A 15,377-nucleotide genomic window follows, 5' to 3' on the forward strand; every position below is an offset into this window, starting at 1 on the left:
AGCAAAGGAAGTGAATTTAAATCCATTTTTGTATAAGCTCAAGGAGGCATCTACACTTCATTCAGGATTTGAACATAATCCTAATTATCCTAAGATAATGAAGAAACAAAGACATTCGATCAAGTCAGAGAGGAATAAGATAATGCCTTTTAATGTCCTTCGCAAAGTAATCACTACTCGTACGAACGACCAATGCCACGATTCAGTTCTACGGTGAGTTGGCTCGAATCTAAATTAACAGAATTAAGGGATGAAAAGATGAAAGAATTAGATCTCATTTTGGCACAACAATCCGTCGTTACAGAGCCAGCTACGAACAATCCAGAAACCGTATCCATCAACGAACACGGCGATATTTAACATTAACAATGTCGCTATCGATTTTGTTTTTTTTATAACAACGGTCACCTTTTGTGGCATGTTGATTCAACGGCATTGCTACAATGAATCCAATCAGAAAATACGTCGAACTGCCGGACAGAGACAAGACAAAGTGAAAAAAAGGAAACCGGATAAAACACTCTCATCCGAACCTGAGCAACAACCTCTATTAGAACCAGACGAAGTTGAGAAAAACACTCGACCTTCGTCCATTTCTTCGACAATTGATATGAAATATTCATTCGACAAATTCCCGAGATTGGTCGAACGTTTACATGAAGACGAAATAAAACAACTCGAAACGACTTTAAGAAGTGTTGAACAGACCTGAGCTTATTTATGTTCATTTATGTGACAGAATTAGCGTTATTTTTCTATATTTTAATATTCATTTAGTTTGTTGTTTAAATGATAAATAAAGAAATAAAATCAGTCTATTGTGGTGGTACACCAATATATTTTTGTTATATTTTTATATATATGTATATATATAATTTTCTATCTTTCCTTCCTTCTTTGTTCTGTGTTCCTTTGTCTATACTTTCTGGAACTTTCGTCCAGGTGTGGGTGGTCACTGACCCAATTAGGAGACAAAGGATTAGAAATAGCCCAGAGGGCAAGTGAGAAACTAGAGAGAGAACTTCTGGCTTCGGACCTAGAAGAGGGAAGACCGTCAGAGAGAGGTCTCCAGGTCGGTGTTGCTTCGGCTGAAAGAGGCACGAAGAGCACGTAAGGAAGAAGTAGCGTCGATAAGGACATTGGCCAGCCAAAAGATAAAAGACATTTTTATTTGATTATCGCATGCGATCCGTCCCGAAAAGGAAAATTCCCAAGACGAAGTCATCCAGCAGCCGCCACCCCAATCGTCAACTCGGGTACCCGTCCCATCCTAAATTATTTCCAATTCTCCCTTCTAATCTAACTTTCTTTACCTTTTTCCTTTTCTTTTTAGATATAAGTAGGTTTAAGTTAGAAGTTAAGTATCTCTTTGTATCGCGAAAGTCTTGCTCGACTGTGAATCGAAAAAAAGTGTTGTTTGTTCTTTTGTTTGATGTAAGGACTCAGGAGGTCGGAATCGACAAGAACCTTTCCTGTATATGTTCACAGAAAATAATAAAGCACGTCTTATTTGTTTTATATACCCGTTTCTTTGTGAAATCAACCCTCACCACGTGCTTATCACCACACTATAAACCAAGAATTTATCTAAACCATGTACTACATTATATTGCTATATCAGTTATATTGTGATGATATCAAGAAGAAAAAAAGCTGACGGCAAGCTGAACAATGTAATAATGTGTGTCAATCTTAAATCAGAGTATTAGATTTATTGGATCTGTACATAATTTTTTCATTTTCAATGAGAAAAAAAAATAGATATATTAGAAGGTATGTATTAGTATACAGGATCTCTTGTCAGTAGAATCAGACAGAGAAAATTTTTTGGCACAGACTCTTAGCACAGATACTATTTCCGCGTACGACACATTTTATGTTATTTTCGACAACCAATAAACAATAATATTTGAAAATAAAAATGCACAATTACACATTGAAGACAGATATAAAAAAATGTAAGAGAGGTATAGGTCTATTGCATCCAGTACCATAACTGATTTGCAATTTAAAATAACAAAATACTCAAAATTAAATTTTATTTAGTTTTTAAAATAGAACACAAGCCAGTTATAAAACCCGGCATTTGAAAATTCTTAAAATATTTAGTGCTATGAAGTCTTAAAAATTCTTCAGTTCTTCGTTGAGTTATTTTTGGTGTCTAAATTCTTCATGTTCAAGGAAATGTTTTAAACCCGGCAATATTGATTACGTGACAGTTTTAGCTAAAATAGATTAAAATTTTTCTGTGTTTTTCAATCATGGCCAGATTTTTGGTTATTGCAGGTTTTATCAGCCATATTCGAACAAATCTGGAAGAAAATTGGCAATATTTACCGAGCGCTTTAGTCACTGCACTTAGGCCGGATGGCCGAGCGGTCAAGGTGGCAGCCTACCGCTCTGGGGGACCCGGGTTCGAATCTGAACGGGTCGAAAAAACCCCAGGAATTTTTCGAGTGTTCCGATGGGATACGTCGACCCACGTCCCTCACCACCCGGCCGCCCCATTGTGGGCCTGGACGAACCCATAATGGCTTACTAAAAAGAGGTCCTCTTACTGCCCACAGGGTGGAAAGAGTTTTAAAAAAACTCACTACACTATCGTGATACTGTATTATCGTTTATACAAATCATTCGACAATTTTCTATCGATAGGCAGCAATCATTCGATAGTAGGAACATCGGTANGCAACCGTAGATAAAGAAAAGATGGGTATTCGAGGGATAAATGGGGTAGTTACTAAGTGTAATAAGATCATTAGGGTTAGTCTAAAATTAACGGTCGTAGCCATACGAGTACTATCGCGTGTATGCAGTTCCCCGATCACGCCGAATACGAAGCCATATTAGGAATAGATATACTTAATATTATCCCGGATGTTATGGATAGCATGAGACGGGTTATAACAAGGAACAATAATGGTAACCACCATCAGGGTTACATCACACCCGTTAACTGTCTTGCTAATTCCCCCCTTGTAGTTCAAGGACTCTACGATTTTAGTATTCAGAAAAAGATGAAAGGGGCTACCCGTAAACCGATAATTTGGATACATAATAATGGATATACATACATAATACAACTTGGATACATAATAAGACTTTTCCTTTTTCAGTTCCAATTGCTATCTCATCATATAAAGACCATGAAAAACAACTTGCATCTTCAAGTGGATCAAAAGAAGACATTGAAGCAATTACTGTAGTAGGATATCTGACATCTATTAATGAAATATTTTTTCTTTCGGCACATGCAACAAGCCAAGGGCTATTAGTTGAGCATTTAACCCTAAAAATTCTATTCTCGAAATCGTATACGCGAAAACTTGATGGAGATCTTACATCATTTAAAAGATTCACTTTGTTGTCACTATATGTCAAAAAGCAATGCTTGAAACTACCTTGATAAAAACACATTCCTACATTAGTGTTAACATTATTCCAATTTGGATTATAAAAGTGTTGAAGGTCGAAAGTAATGACTTCGTTTTTTCTTTCTAGTGACCATATATTGCAGGAACCATTCAACTGCACACTGCATATATACTGAGGATCATGAGAACACCATCCACAGGAAACTATTGGATTATTTCGATGATTATTTCCAAATTCTCCCCTGAAAATTAAACTCGAGTCCATATCTTCATATAAACGTAAAGTTTCACTAGCAACCAGAAGATACTCAGGAAGATTTCCATATATATCTGGAATCCATAAAACATTACCTCTTTCAGCGGATTTCTCAACTGAATATAATTGTCTAAGATTCATTTCATCGTCACAATATAATGTTTGAATGGCATGTTTTCGTTTATCAGTAACACCAAAAGAACATTTAACATTACGTCTAAAATTACAGCTGAGTTCACTCGTAACATACGGTACGTCAATGCTATTTATTATATTTACACTTGGTTCTTCTTCAATTTTTTTGTAGATACGAAGCAGAGCAACACTGTCAAGTAGATCAAAATCCTTAGTATTATCAAATTGACTTTTCGTTCGATTGTAAGAAGTACACTCTTCTTCACTTTCTGATGTTCTTTCCGAAGAACAATTCATTTTTAAAACTATAATATGTTTATTTTTTTCTGCTTTAAAAATATTGTAAATTTTGAAGAATAACTTCTAAAATTTCTCTTCAGTACAGAACAGAAAGTTGTGTTTGTAATACTTGTAAACTTCCTTTTTATAGAAATTTCATCGAAGGCAAGTGAAAATAATTTGCATATTTATAAGGTTTAGACTTTTGTTTTGGTTCTTTAAATGTAATATATGGTGGTATAAATTAAATTTATAATTTTTATGAATTTTTTCTTTTAGACAAGTTAATTGACAAGCGGTTAAAAAATGTTAACCCATGCTTAACTTTGTTTCATATGAAACGAATTATGTCATTGTTTGCTTACTTTTGAAATATCAATGTAAAATTTATATATCTTCTCAATAATCTCATTGTTGTCTTATAATGTTTTATTCTTAATTTCTGGCTCAATTTTCATTCCAATGAGCCAATGCCTTTATTTTTTACAACGTGATTTTCTCATTATGGCGTTGCTCATTTCTGTCACCATTAAAGAATGAAAAAATTTCTTTAAATTGAAATTTAAACAGAAGATAATTTTACTAAACGTCTCCATTGAAGTTATAAAAATAGGTTTGGATTTTAAGGAAAACATCTACATAAAAGTACTGTACATATATTCAGTTTGGTTATAATTTAATTTGGCTTATTCGGACCACTCTGAAGCACAAACCAATAAGCGGATTTACACTAAAATACATGCTCATATTTATATATATCATTATGGTTATTAGCATTTACAATTTTTTTTAATAAAAGCTATCCCTAATCGTAAAGCTTTTTGCCATTTTACAATAATTAAAAATATAAAAATTTTTTAATAAAATACCATAAGAGATATCACTACATTAATTTTAAAAAACTTTTGCTGGAAAAGATACACATCTCATTGCTGGGTGTTCTAATTACATGAAAATAATTCAATAATTTTCTCATAAATAAGTACAATTTCATATTTATTTTATGACATAAATTCAATGTATACATAACATATTTTCATTCTGTTTAACAAAAAATCAAAAATATTAAAATATAAATAAATAAACTTTTAATAAATTACATAAATTTAAGAATTATTTATGTAAGATTTTGAAAATTATTAATGTAACGCTACTGTGTGTTTCAGTGTTAATATTCTCAAACCTGCAATAAATGCCGCCTGAAAACAAAGGTTATCTGTTATAGGACTTCTGTTTTTTTTTTTTTTTTTTTAAAAATTGTACTTTCGTTGTCTGGAAAATAATTGCGACAATGCAACGCTGTTTATCCCCGATTCTATAGAAGTGTCAATAATAATAAAATACTATAAAACGAGAAATTTTTGTCTGATATCACCATGTTTCATTTTTAACAATATACTACTATATATAGTTTCTTCCATGGGACTTGATCTGGGCTTGGTGCTATTTTTGTGTATGTGAATTCTATGTCTAAGTAATTGTTTACAGAATTCATATATTTATATATAAAATCGTGTAGAGTTTAAAAGCTTTTGGCCCACCAGTGGCCAAGCGGTCTTCGTACCCTGAACACTGGGAGTTCGGTCGTGGGTTCGCGCCTCGCTCGGACGGGCTGGCTACGTGGAGTTTTCCGGGTTTTCTCCACGTCTGTAACGCCTAAATAGGCCAGTTTCCTTTAAAAAGACCTCCCAGCAGACATCCCCCAGGCAGATCGCCCAAGTGTTGTGTTGTCAAACATTGAAAGCTTTTACCTCGTCATAATTTAGATTAAAATATGCAAAGGAAATTTGTAAATACTAAAAGTATGCAGTATACGAAGGCCCTCGTTTCTTATACTTCTTCATAATTATCAACTGACAAGCTACATTGAAAACTTTCACTTCACTTAACACTTCACATCTGCTTCTAATAGTTTGACTTAAGATTGAGTTTTAAACTTTTTTGGTTAAATTTGTTTCCTCTTTTGGCTGATTGCTTCAAGTTCATTACTAACGTTTTGAAAACTTTTTTGTTCTTGGCATTCAGATTCAAACATAATTTGCTCAGTTTGCCTTCGGAACTCTAGAATTAATATGCAACAGAAACTCGTTAATCTGGCACCTACAGTACCAGAGTGGATTGTCGGGCATTTCTGTATTTTTGCAAAATTCGATAGTACGTATGATTACACTGTACAGTACATACGAATATACATACGATTCGAAAAAAGTACATATGTGGAACATTAATATGCGGGGTTATTATCGAACAGTTGCGAATTAACAACTACTTTTCAGAGAGTGCCGAATTATCGAACGTTTGGATTATTAGGTGTCGGATTAACGAATTTTACTGCACATTTCTTCACAAATATTGATAATGATAGAGAATTGACTTTTTAAGACGACAGAATTACAACGATGAATCTTTTGCGAAAGTATAACATGGCAGTAATTTTTTCAGATTCTAAATGTTAAATTATTAATGTTGTTGTTTCATTCTATAAATCAAGAAAATTTTAATCAAATTTATATGTTATAAATTGTAAATAACGTTTTTTAATGATTTCATAGTTTTAATTCATTCTTTCTTTTGTTTCAGTATTCATGGAAAAAGCCAATGATTCACTACAGAAAAATGATAACCGAGAATATGACGAATCGATTTTACAAAGACCAATTAACATTGGAGTAAAAAATGTACGTGAAGTTTTGAAGTGTCTACAAATCGGAACTAAAGAGATAAAAGATATTATATTGAATGAATGTAATTTAATTTACGAATGCAAGATTTGCCATAATCTGTTCAGAAGTTTAGCAAATTTAATTTCTCACAAGAGAGTTTATTGTCAAAAACACTGTTGTGAATCTATGACACTCTTTAGTAATATTGAAATAGACGAATCGACTGTCATTGTCCTTCCCGAAAAACCATCCGATAATAGTAGTAATGAAGAAATCGAAAGTCAAGAAATTGATTGCAATAAAGAAGAAGTAAGTGTCAAAGACGAAGATGATGCACTTACTACCATTGGAACCTCTTCGCCAAAGATCTTTGTTCCCGCAGAAAAAGAATCAAGAGAGACAAAACTTCAAAAATGGGAAGAGAGGAATTCTTCAGCGTCATTGGAAGAAGATCCCGAAAAGAAAAAAGACGAAAAAATATTATATTTAAAACCAATCGAGGGTAATACTAATGCTGTGTTTCAACAGCTTCATGATAAAAATGGTAAGATCCAACAAGAGAATAATCCAGGAAAAGAGGAAGAACCTGGAAAAAAATTAGTCGTCATTATACCAAAAAATGTTACAAATTCATCAAAATCCGCATCGTACGAAGATAAAAAGTATGGCATTAATTACAGTAGACATAAATTATTATCTGGAAGAAGTGACTGTGATATCGAATCTTTAAGTTGTCTAGTATGCAATACTCGATACACATCGCTTAAAACTCTATACCTTCATATGGTAAATTTACATTCCCAAAGAAGATGGTATTATCCGTGTCCTTTTTGTAATACTAGTTTTGTACAATTATGGGGTGTGACTAGACATTTGATCAAAGTCCATAAGAAAAANTTAAAATATTGATAAATAAGAAATATATTTAAACGAAATGAAGTGTAATAAAGAGTAAATCAAAGAAGAAGAAACTTTTCTAGAATATTCTCTTTGAATTTCTCTGAATACTGTTTAAATTATATTTAAAATGTATTGAATATGGTATACATTAACTTAAAACAGACGAATTTCAGATGATAAAATATATATTTTTGTAAAATTAAACGTTACGATTCATTCATAATACATACCACGTGTTAAGCAGCGTTATTGTTCTTTCTGATAAGTCTTGTTTTTCCAGCTCTTTAAAATCATAAAATTTTATATTTTTTTCATAGAGTTAAAAAATCAATAATTAATTAAATTTTAATGAATTTAAAATGATAATGCACACATTACATTGGAAATAATTAAACATTGAATAATTTACAAGAAAACATAATACTGAGTAGTTTGTTTAAAATATAAACACTATTGAATGAAAATAATTAATTAAAAGCACTTTCACTTACAAACAACTTGAACTTCTTTGGTTTGTGCTGTTCTAAAACACATCAAATTCGAATGCTAGGGTTTAAATATTTGAGAGATTATATTTCTGTTGAAACAATAACATGATTTTATATATTTGATATTTTAAGTATGGAAACATTGCAGTTATTAAATATTTTGGTATATATTGCAACAGATATCCTGTAAGATCATAATGGAAGTGAAAAATCTGTAGCTACCTGTACCTTTTTAATGTAAAAGTTAATTGATTGATTGTTTTTAGATAAAACTTAAAATTTTTAAAGAATTATAATATTTTAAATGATTTTTTTTCTTTTGGTTATTTACAGTTTTATATAAAACATGATCATTCCTAAATTTTATTTATTTTTTCCCTTGAATTTTCTAAAATGAAAATTAGAAAAACAAATATAGATTTATATTGAATATAAGATTTTTTAAAAGAGATGAATAATGAAAACTGAGATACCGATTATCACCCAGTGATATTACTGTGTGTTAAAAAGTTGTAGTTTGAGAGTACATTTAAATATGTAGTAAGTTGGGTACAATAACACCTTTGAATCAGACAGCTGGGACTTCATCAGAGCTGTAGACAATACTCATAGGAGCAATAAAGTCAAAGAAACCATACCTCTACATTTGACTGTTTGCAAGGTATTGCTCCTGGAAATCAGCCTACTTCCAGGTCACATACAATCAGGAGTCATATCACTCTGCTAATACTATTGCATTTTAACTATTTAGTCCATGTGACTCTGCTGGCTTTGAGTGGTCCCCTTCACTGTTTGTGGATTACTTGATGTTATATATATATTTTTATGGGTGTGGAGGTATGCCCCATGCAAATGCTGAGGTGCAAGTGATAGTGAGCACTGAAGCACGCAACAATGTGAGCCTGTGATGCAGAGCATGCCTATTTTCCATGTTTCATATCACAGGCTCACTATCACTCATCTTGACTGATGTGGAGCATGGAGAATAGGTAGTAGTATTGGTACACAGTAAAAACTAATTTTTGGAAGTGAATATCTCACAGAAGGTTGCATGTACAGATATGGTTCCTTTGACATTTTTGCTTATTTGGGGAGGTGTACAATTCTGGGCTGGGAAATCCCTTATTCAGAATTCACATCTTACCATAAGTTGTATTATAAAATATTAAAAGTAAATAGAGCATGGTTTGAAAAGTAAACTCAATAATGTTAATATTATATAGACTTTATCTAATAAAATCTTTGTTATTGTTATATTAAAGCAAGGGTCACCAAACTGCAGCCTGAGGTTGGATTTGGCCCATGAGGTCAGTTCATCTGGCCTGTTATTACATTGTGCCACAAATGAGCTAAAATATAATTATTCATATGGAAATATCATAGTTTGTAAATAAACTTACTATGCAGAAAAAATTAAAATAAGTGTCAGTAAAAATGCCAGAAGTGGTCCAATCTGACTTTTGCATCTGACAATAATATAATTTTTAGGAAAATCAATGAAATAAAAAATTTAGCGACTTTTTATGACTTCGGATATAATAGTGCTTTTTGTGTTTATAAAAAAAAAATTGAAATTACAAATAACGAGTAAAATTGTCATTAAGTTCGACCCTACTGGAGATACACACAACACCCATTATCTCCCCATCCCCTTGACCTTTAACCACCAAAATTTAACTTAACCACCAAAATTTAACAGCATCAATCCCCCTAATAAACCTCCATGCAAAATTTCAGAAATTTTCAAGAAAAAGCACAGGAGTTATTAAGCTTCAAACAAGGTGAACAAAATTGTATCCCACATAAACACACACACATACACAAACATCCATACATTTAGAAATTACCCTCTAAATTTTTGCATTTCTCAATGTTTAAAGGTGTCTTAAGTCCAAAAATGTAAAAATCTGAGTGATTCATTTTTTTGCTAGATTGCCATACTTTTCCTGTGTATAACAGCCAAGAAAGTAATACTGTTAGTACTATATTTTTGTGTGTATAATTCATGAAAGTATACGCCCATAGAAAATTGCCAGAACAAAAAATAAAACCTTTTCATACAGATTGTTTGCTTCACTGTTTACCCTATATATGTGGTGAAACAAGCAATCTATATAGCCTGTATACTGTGACTGTAATCATTGTATATTATGTATACTCTGCACACTATGGGTGCAATCAATCACAATGTATAACCTGCTCCATCTCATAACTTGCATCTCATTCAAATTATTTTTTAAACATATATAAGCTGTGCATTGCACATATGAAAATATAGTACTAATAAATGCTTTGTTTCCCAATTTATAGTGCTGGATGGAAAGTAAACTGCTGAAAGGAAAATTAGTTCTTAAGCCATAAGTTATATATATACATATAATTGCCACTATGAGATGCTGATCTTTGTTACAATACAGTGAAACCCTGTTATTCCGGATATTCCGGAATAAGAAAGATAGACAAAGGAAAATCTATATTTGCAAAAATTCAAAGAAATAACTTGTAAGTAGTACATTCTTGCCTGAGTTTAATGTTGCAGCTGTGAGAATACTATTTTCCCTTGGATCAATTCCAATTTTTAACACTTGTAACTTTATAACCAAGGATCTGGTAATAAAAATAAATACTGTACAGTATATCACAATTACTTTGGTTCAAATTAGTTCTTTGGTTTCCCTATGGAGCACTAAACCTATTACCAATTGATCTTGAAAAAGGTCATAAAGAGAAGTTCTACCCCACACAAATATTCAGGAAACTTATGTATGTGTACTGTACCAGCTGATAGAAAACAACAAACTAATACTTTATGCAGATACGTTTTTGCTTTATACTGTTAATATTGTTGTAAAAGTATATACAGTCGACCCCCCCTATAAGACAGTAGATACGTTCCATTCTTTAGGAATCCGATTTCTTACGAGTCCTTCCAATCACAGCCCGACATGTGTCAAGTTTATGGACTATGGTTGTTTGAAAGGTTTTCTTCCATAAAATTAATCGATTCTAGACTAATCCAACTCAACATTTCCAAAATACGTATATTTTTTTTTGGAAATAATCCGTATAAACTACGCTATAAACAAAAAATTGTAGGGTTACTTACCAAGTGTGCACCATTCGACATCGCCGTTGCTCAAGCTTGTTTTCGTTGCAGAACAGCTCAGCAAACTGCGGACGCGATTTCTGATGTTATTTTTCTGTTACTTTGCTGAACTTTGGAGACATCATTAATATAAATAATTTTAATCGCCGTTGAATAAGAAATGTTTCTTTCACAAGAAATGTATAAAATTACAGTGCTGTATTAGACTTACGGTACCTAATTTACATACTGTACAGACGATAGTAGCGNACACAAGTATATAAAATATAATTATAGATAATTGAGAACTTACAAAATTTTTGATAAAACCAGAAGTTGATTTGAAGTATTTACTTTTGTAGTTTAATATAACTATACTGGAATTTTTAAAGTCTTAATAAGAATTATTTGTAGACTAAATAGAATTAAATGAACAAAACACTAGTAAATATTCTGTTTATTATTGTAAATAATTATATCATCATTTAGAAACTATTTGATATTAAAGGAATGTCTCTCAATTTGTTGTTGAGAAGTTGTAAATGTAACCTTTAGAACTTAGTATCATCATGCCCTCTACTCTATGGTCCGCACCATGTTCGAACAGCGTGTGGTGTTCCTACCATTCATTCTTTGTGTTGCCTTCTACTAGAACCCATATAGATTCGCATCCTTACATGGTAGCAGAGAGTGGTTAGGTTTAATGATCGAGATATACCATATGAAGAAAATAGAGTAAGTGACATATTACTGTTTGCTAACAAAAGGGATAACCTTTTTAATGACGCCATGAATAGTGTGGGGACACAGCACATAGACAAACTCGATGATGGTAACTATGAATCGTGGAAGTTACTGATGCATAGCATATTTATTTGTAATGAACTTTGGCCATATGTGAATGGATCTATAGAAAAACCAAGTGCTGATCCCGGTGGAATAGATTGGCAGAGAAATGATGAAAAGGCTCTAGCAATAATTTTACTAGGTGCTAAGCAGAACCAGTTGAGCCACATAAAGAGGGCAGAAACTTCCAAAGAAGCATGGGATAAGTTGGAAAGGATACATAAATCGAAAGGTCCAATTAAAAAGGCAGTACTATACAGACAACTTTATCAGATGAAAAAGAAAACTGAACAATCAATGTTGAGACATGTAACTGAATTTATGGAAAAAGCTGAACAATTGGAAGAAGCAGGTATCCCAATTCCAAGTGAGCTACTATCTATAATGTTATTAAATTCATTGCCCAACGAATACAAAGCATTTTGAATTGACATTGAGTCCAGAGATGATATACCGAAGCATGAATCATTAAAAATAAAACTAATTGAAGAAGAAATAAGATGACAAAAAAAGGAGTTTGCAGTCAAACAGAGTGCACTATACACAGGATCGAAACAAAGGAAAACTCCTTCCTGACAAAACTACCCAAAAGGAAATAATCATCTTCCTTCACAATTCATAGGGACATGTTACATTTGTGGCAAACCAGGCCATCATGCAGCTGAATGTAGAAATAATAACAGATATTTGCAAAGAAACAGTACATGAAAAAGGGTGATGCTATGGCAGTCACAGTACAAGCAGCCCAAACTCTAAACTCAACAGACTGGTATCTTGATAGTGGAGCCACCACACGTGTAATGACTGTACAAAATTTATAGAGATAAATCGAGAATTCCACAAAGAAATACAAACCGCAGGAAAAGATGCATTAAAATTCATTGGAACTGGATCAGTTAGTGTAAGCGTGCATGCCAACAACACCAAAAATACAATTAAGCTGAAAGATGTCTTAGCCGTTCCAGATTTGAGAAATAATTTGATATCTGATACGGGAAAGATGAGGCTTACTCAGGAAAAGTACACTAAAGACTGCTTAAAGAAATTTAACATGCAAGCATGTAAACCAGTCTCAACACTGATCAAATCAAATCAGAAATTGACAAAAGAAATGGCTCCACAGTCAGAGAGCAAAATGAACAAAATGAAAGGTAAACTGTACAGAGAGCTTGTTGGCAAACTCCTTTATCTGGCGAACTCGACATGTCCGGATCTGGTGTTGCAGCTAGCGTGTTAGGCTGTTTTTGCACCAATCCAGGCATCATTCATTGGAAAATGGCCAAGAGAGTACTCTGATACATTCAAGCAACTATTAATTACTGGCTAAAGTACGAGAAGTGCGATAAGAAGCTGTGCATATATGTTAACTCAGATTGGGCCAATGATGTTGACAACCAGAAGTCTTCATCAGGTAACATGCTAATTCTAGCTAACGGACCTGTTAACTGGGAATTAAGAAAACAAAAGTCTGTTGCACTTTTGCCGATGGAAACGGAATACATGGCCCTATCCGACATGACCAAGAAAGTCATCCACATGAGAAGGATGCTGAGAGTTATGTGGATACACCAACAATAGTTCACTGCAACAGCCAGAGTGCTATCCAGCTAAGCAAGAATGCCGTTCACCATGGCAGAAGCAAACACATTGATATCAAGTATCACTTCTCCCATGAAGCTCAAGAAGAAGGGGAAATTAAAATAGAATACATCCCAACCACAGAGATGAAAACAGATATACTAACAAAGGCTCTTCCAAGAAGTAAACTTGAAGTGATGTTGAGCTACTTGGACTGAGCAGAGATCTAGGCAGAACTGCTAATAACTGTTTGTGTTAGTGGAAATAGTTAATACTATATGTATGATGTATATGTGTTACAATATGTATGCAGGCATCAGTAGAAAAATTGTCAAACATTTAATTATAACCTATACGTAGACTCCAGGCACACCGATAGAGAGGGTGTTGAGAAGTTGTAAATGTAACTTTTAGGACTTAGTATTGTCACACCCTCTACTCTATGGTTCACGACATGTTCGAACTAAGGAAAACCCCGTTAAGCAGCACGTGGCATTCCTACCATTCATTCTTTGTGTTACCTTCGACTAGAACCTACATAGATTCACATCCTTACATTTGTTAACAATGGATTTCAATGAAATACTGTATAAGTCTCGAATATTAGTAAGGTTTATCATTACTTGCTATTTTTAAATAGAAGTACAGAAAAAAAATTGAAATAAGTTTCTTGACATAAAAGAAAACAAAGCAAGCATGTCATTGTTCAGGAAATTTACAGATGTGCTTATTAATGCTTCAATTTTCTACTACACATATATTATGATAGCACAAATAAAATTATTAATGTATTTCACCTGTGCTATCATAATATGTGTATAGTAGAAAATTCAAGCATTAGTAAGCACAAGTGTTTATAATTTGTTAATAATGAAAATTGAACAAAATCTTAAAAGCTTTGAATATCCTCATGAAAATTAATAAAATATTTCTAACATAATTGAATACAGAATAATAGATAGTTGTTTATTTTGATTATTAAGGATTGCTCCTAAAAATAGTGATCTCCATTATTTCTAAATATTAAACATAATTGAAATTTTATTATAAAAAATTATTTTGTAAGTAGCTTATATTTTTTATAATAAAATTAGCTAATTTCATAATAAAATTTTATCTATATTTAGTTGTTTTTAAAATAAATAAGAAAAAGCAATGAGATTTTAATAATGTTCTCAAGTTTATAAATCTACTTTCAAGCAATATGTAAATAAACCAGCAATGAGTTGCTCAACTTTCCTTGCAACCAGAGCCGGCCCTACCATAGGGCGAACTGAGCAGCCGCTCCAGGCGCTAAGTCCTAGGGGGCGCCTCAGTGGTAAAGAAAATTAAAGAAAAAAATATTTTTTTCACTTTTCGATATTTTAATTGCAAGCGTGTGGCCTGTATATGAATGGCCTTATCTGTTGAGACGCGCGTGGGCGGGGTTCCAACCCGTCTACCGCAAGCAGGGGTGCCACCTGCGGTGCCAACAGAGTTGTCACCGCAGGCACCGCTGTTTTAGTTGGCGAGTCAACTTCGAAGCGCCGGCACGATCTGTGAGGCCCCGGAAATAGCCCCCGCAAAAGGGAAAGATATAAGAAAAAAAACAGTTTGTTAAGTTAAATCGTCAAGAAAGCAAATTATATAAGTATCGAATCGGCGATACCCGACTTTGACATCAGCGCTCATAAAGAATAACGGGAAAAACAAACTTTTAGATATAAAAGAAGAAAATTTAAAATATTAAAGTTAAGACGTAGTTTAGAAAGCAAAACGAAACTAGAAAAAAAA

General features: G+C 32.9%; 2 protein-coding genes across 2 annotated transcripts; one reads left to right on the forward strand and one right to left on the reverse strand.

Moving 5' to 3' along the window:
* Positions 1–3,027: 3,027 nt before the first annotated feature.
* LOC111637428 (uncharacterized WD repeat-containing protein C17D11.08-like) lies at positions 3,028–3,771 on the reverse strand. Its single transcript, XM_023382918.1, has one exon. It carries the CDS (start codon positions 3,769–3,771, stop codon positions 3,028–3,030), a length of 744 nt encoding a protein of 247 aa, XP_023238686.1.
* A 2,844-nt stretch (positions 3,772–6,615) lies between these two features.
* Positions 6,616–7,616, forward strand: LOC111637438 (zinc finger protein 800-like). The gene has a single exon (XM_023382929.1). It carries the CDS (start codon positions 6,630–6,632, stop codon positions 7,614–7,616), a length of 987 nt encoding a protein of 328 aa, XP_023238697.1. The 5' UTR covers positions 6,616–6,629.
* The last annotated feature ends 7,761 nt before the right edge of the window (positions 7,617–15,377 follow it).

The sequence above is a fragment of the Centruroides sculpturatus genome, unplaced genomic scaffold (assembly GCF_000671375.1).
Source record: "Centruroides sculpturatus isolate CEXI.00-Female unplaced genomic scaffold, Cexi_2.0 scaffold53, whole genome shotgun sequence".
In the NCBI taxonomy this organism is placed as follows: domain Eukaryota; kingdom Metazoa; phylum Arthropoda; class Arachnida; order Scorpiones; family Buthidae; genus Centruroides; species Centruroides sculpturatus.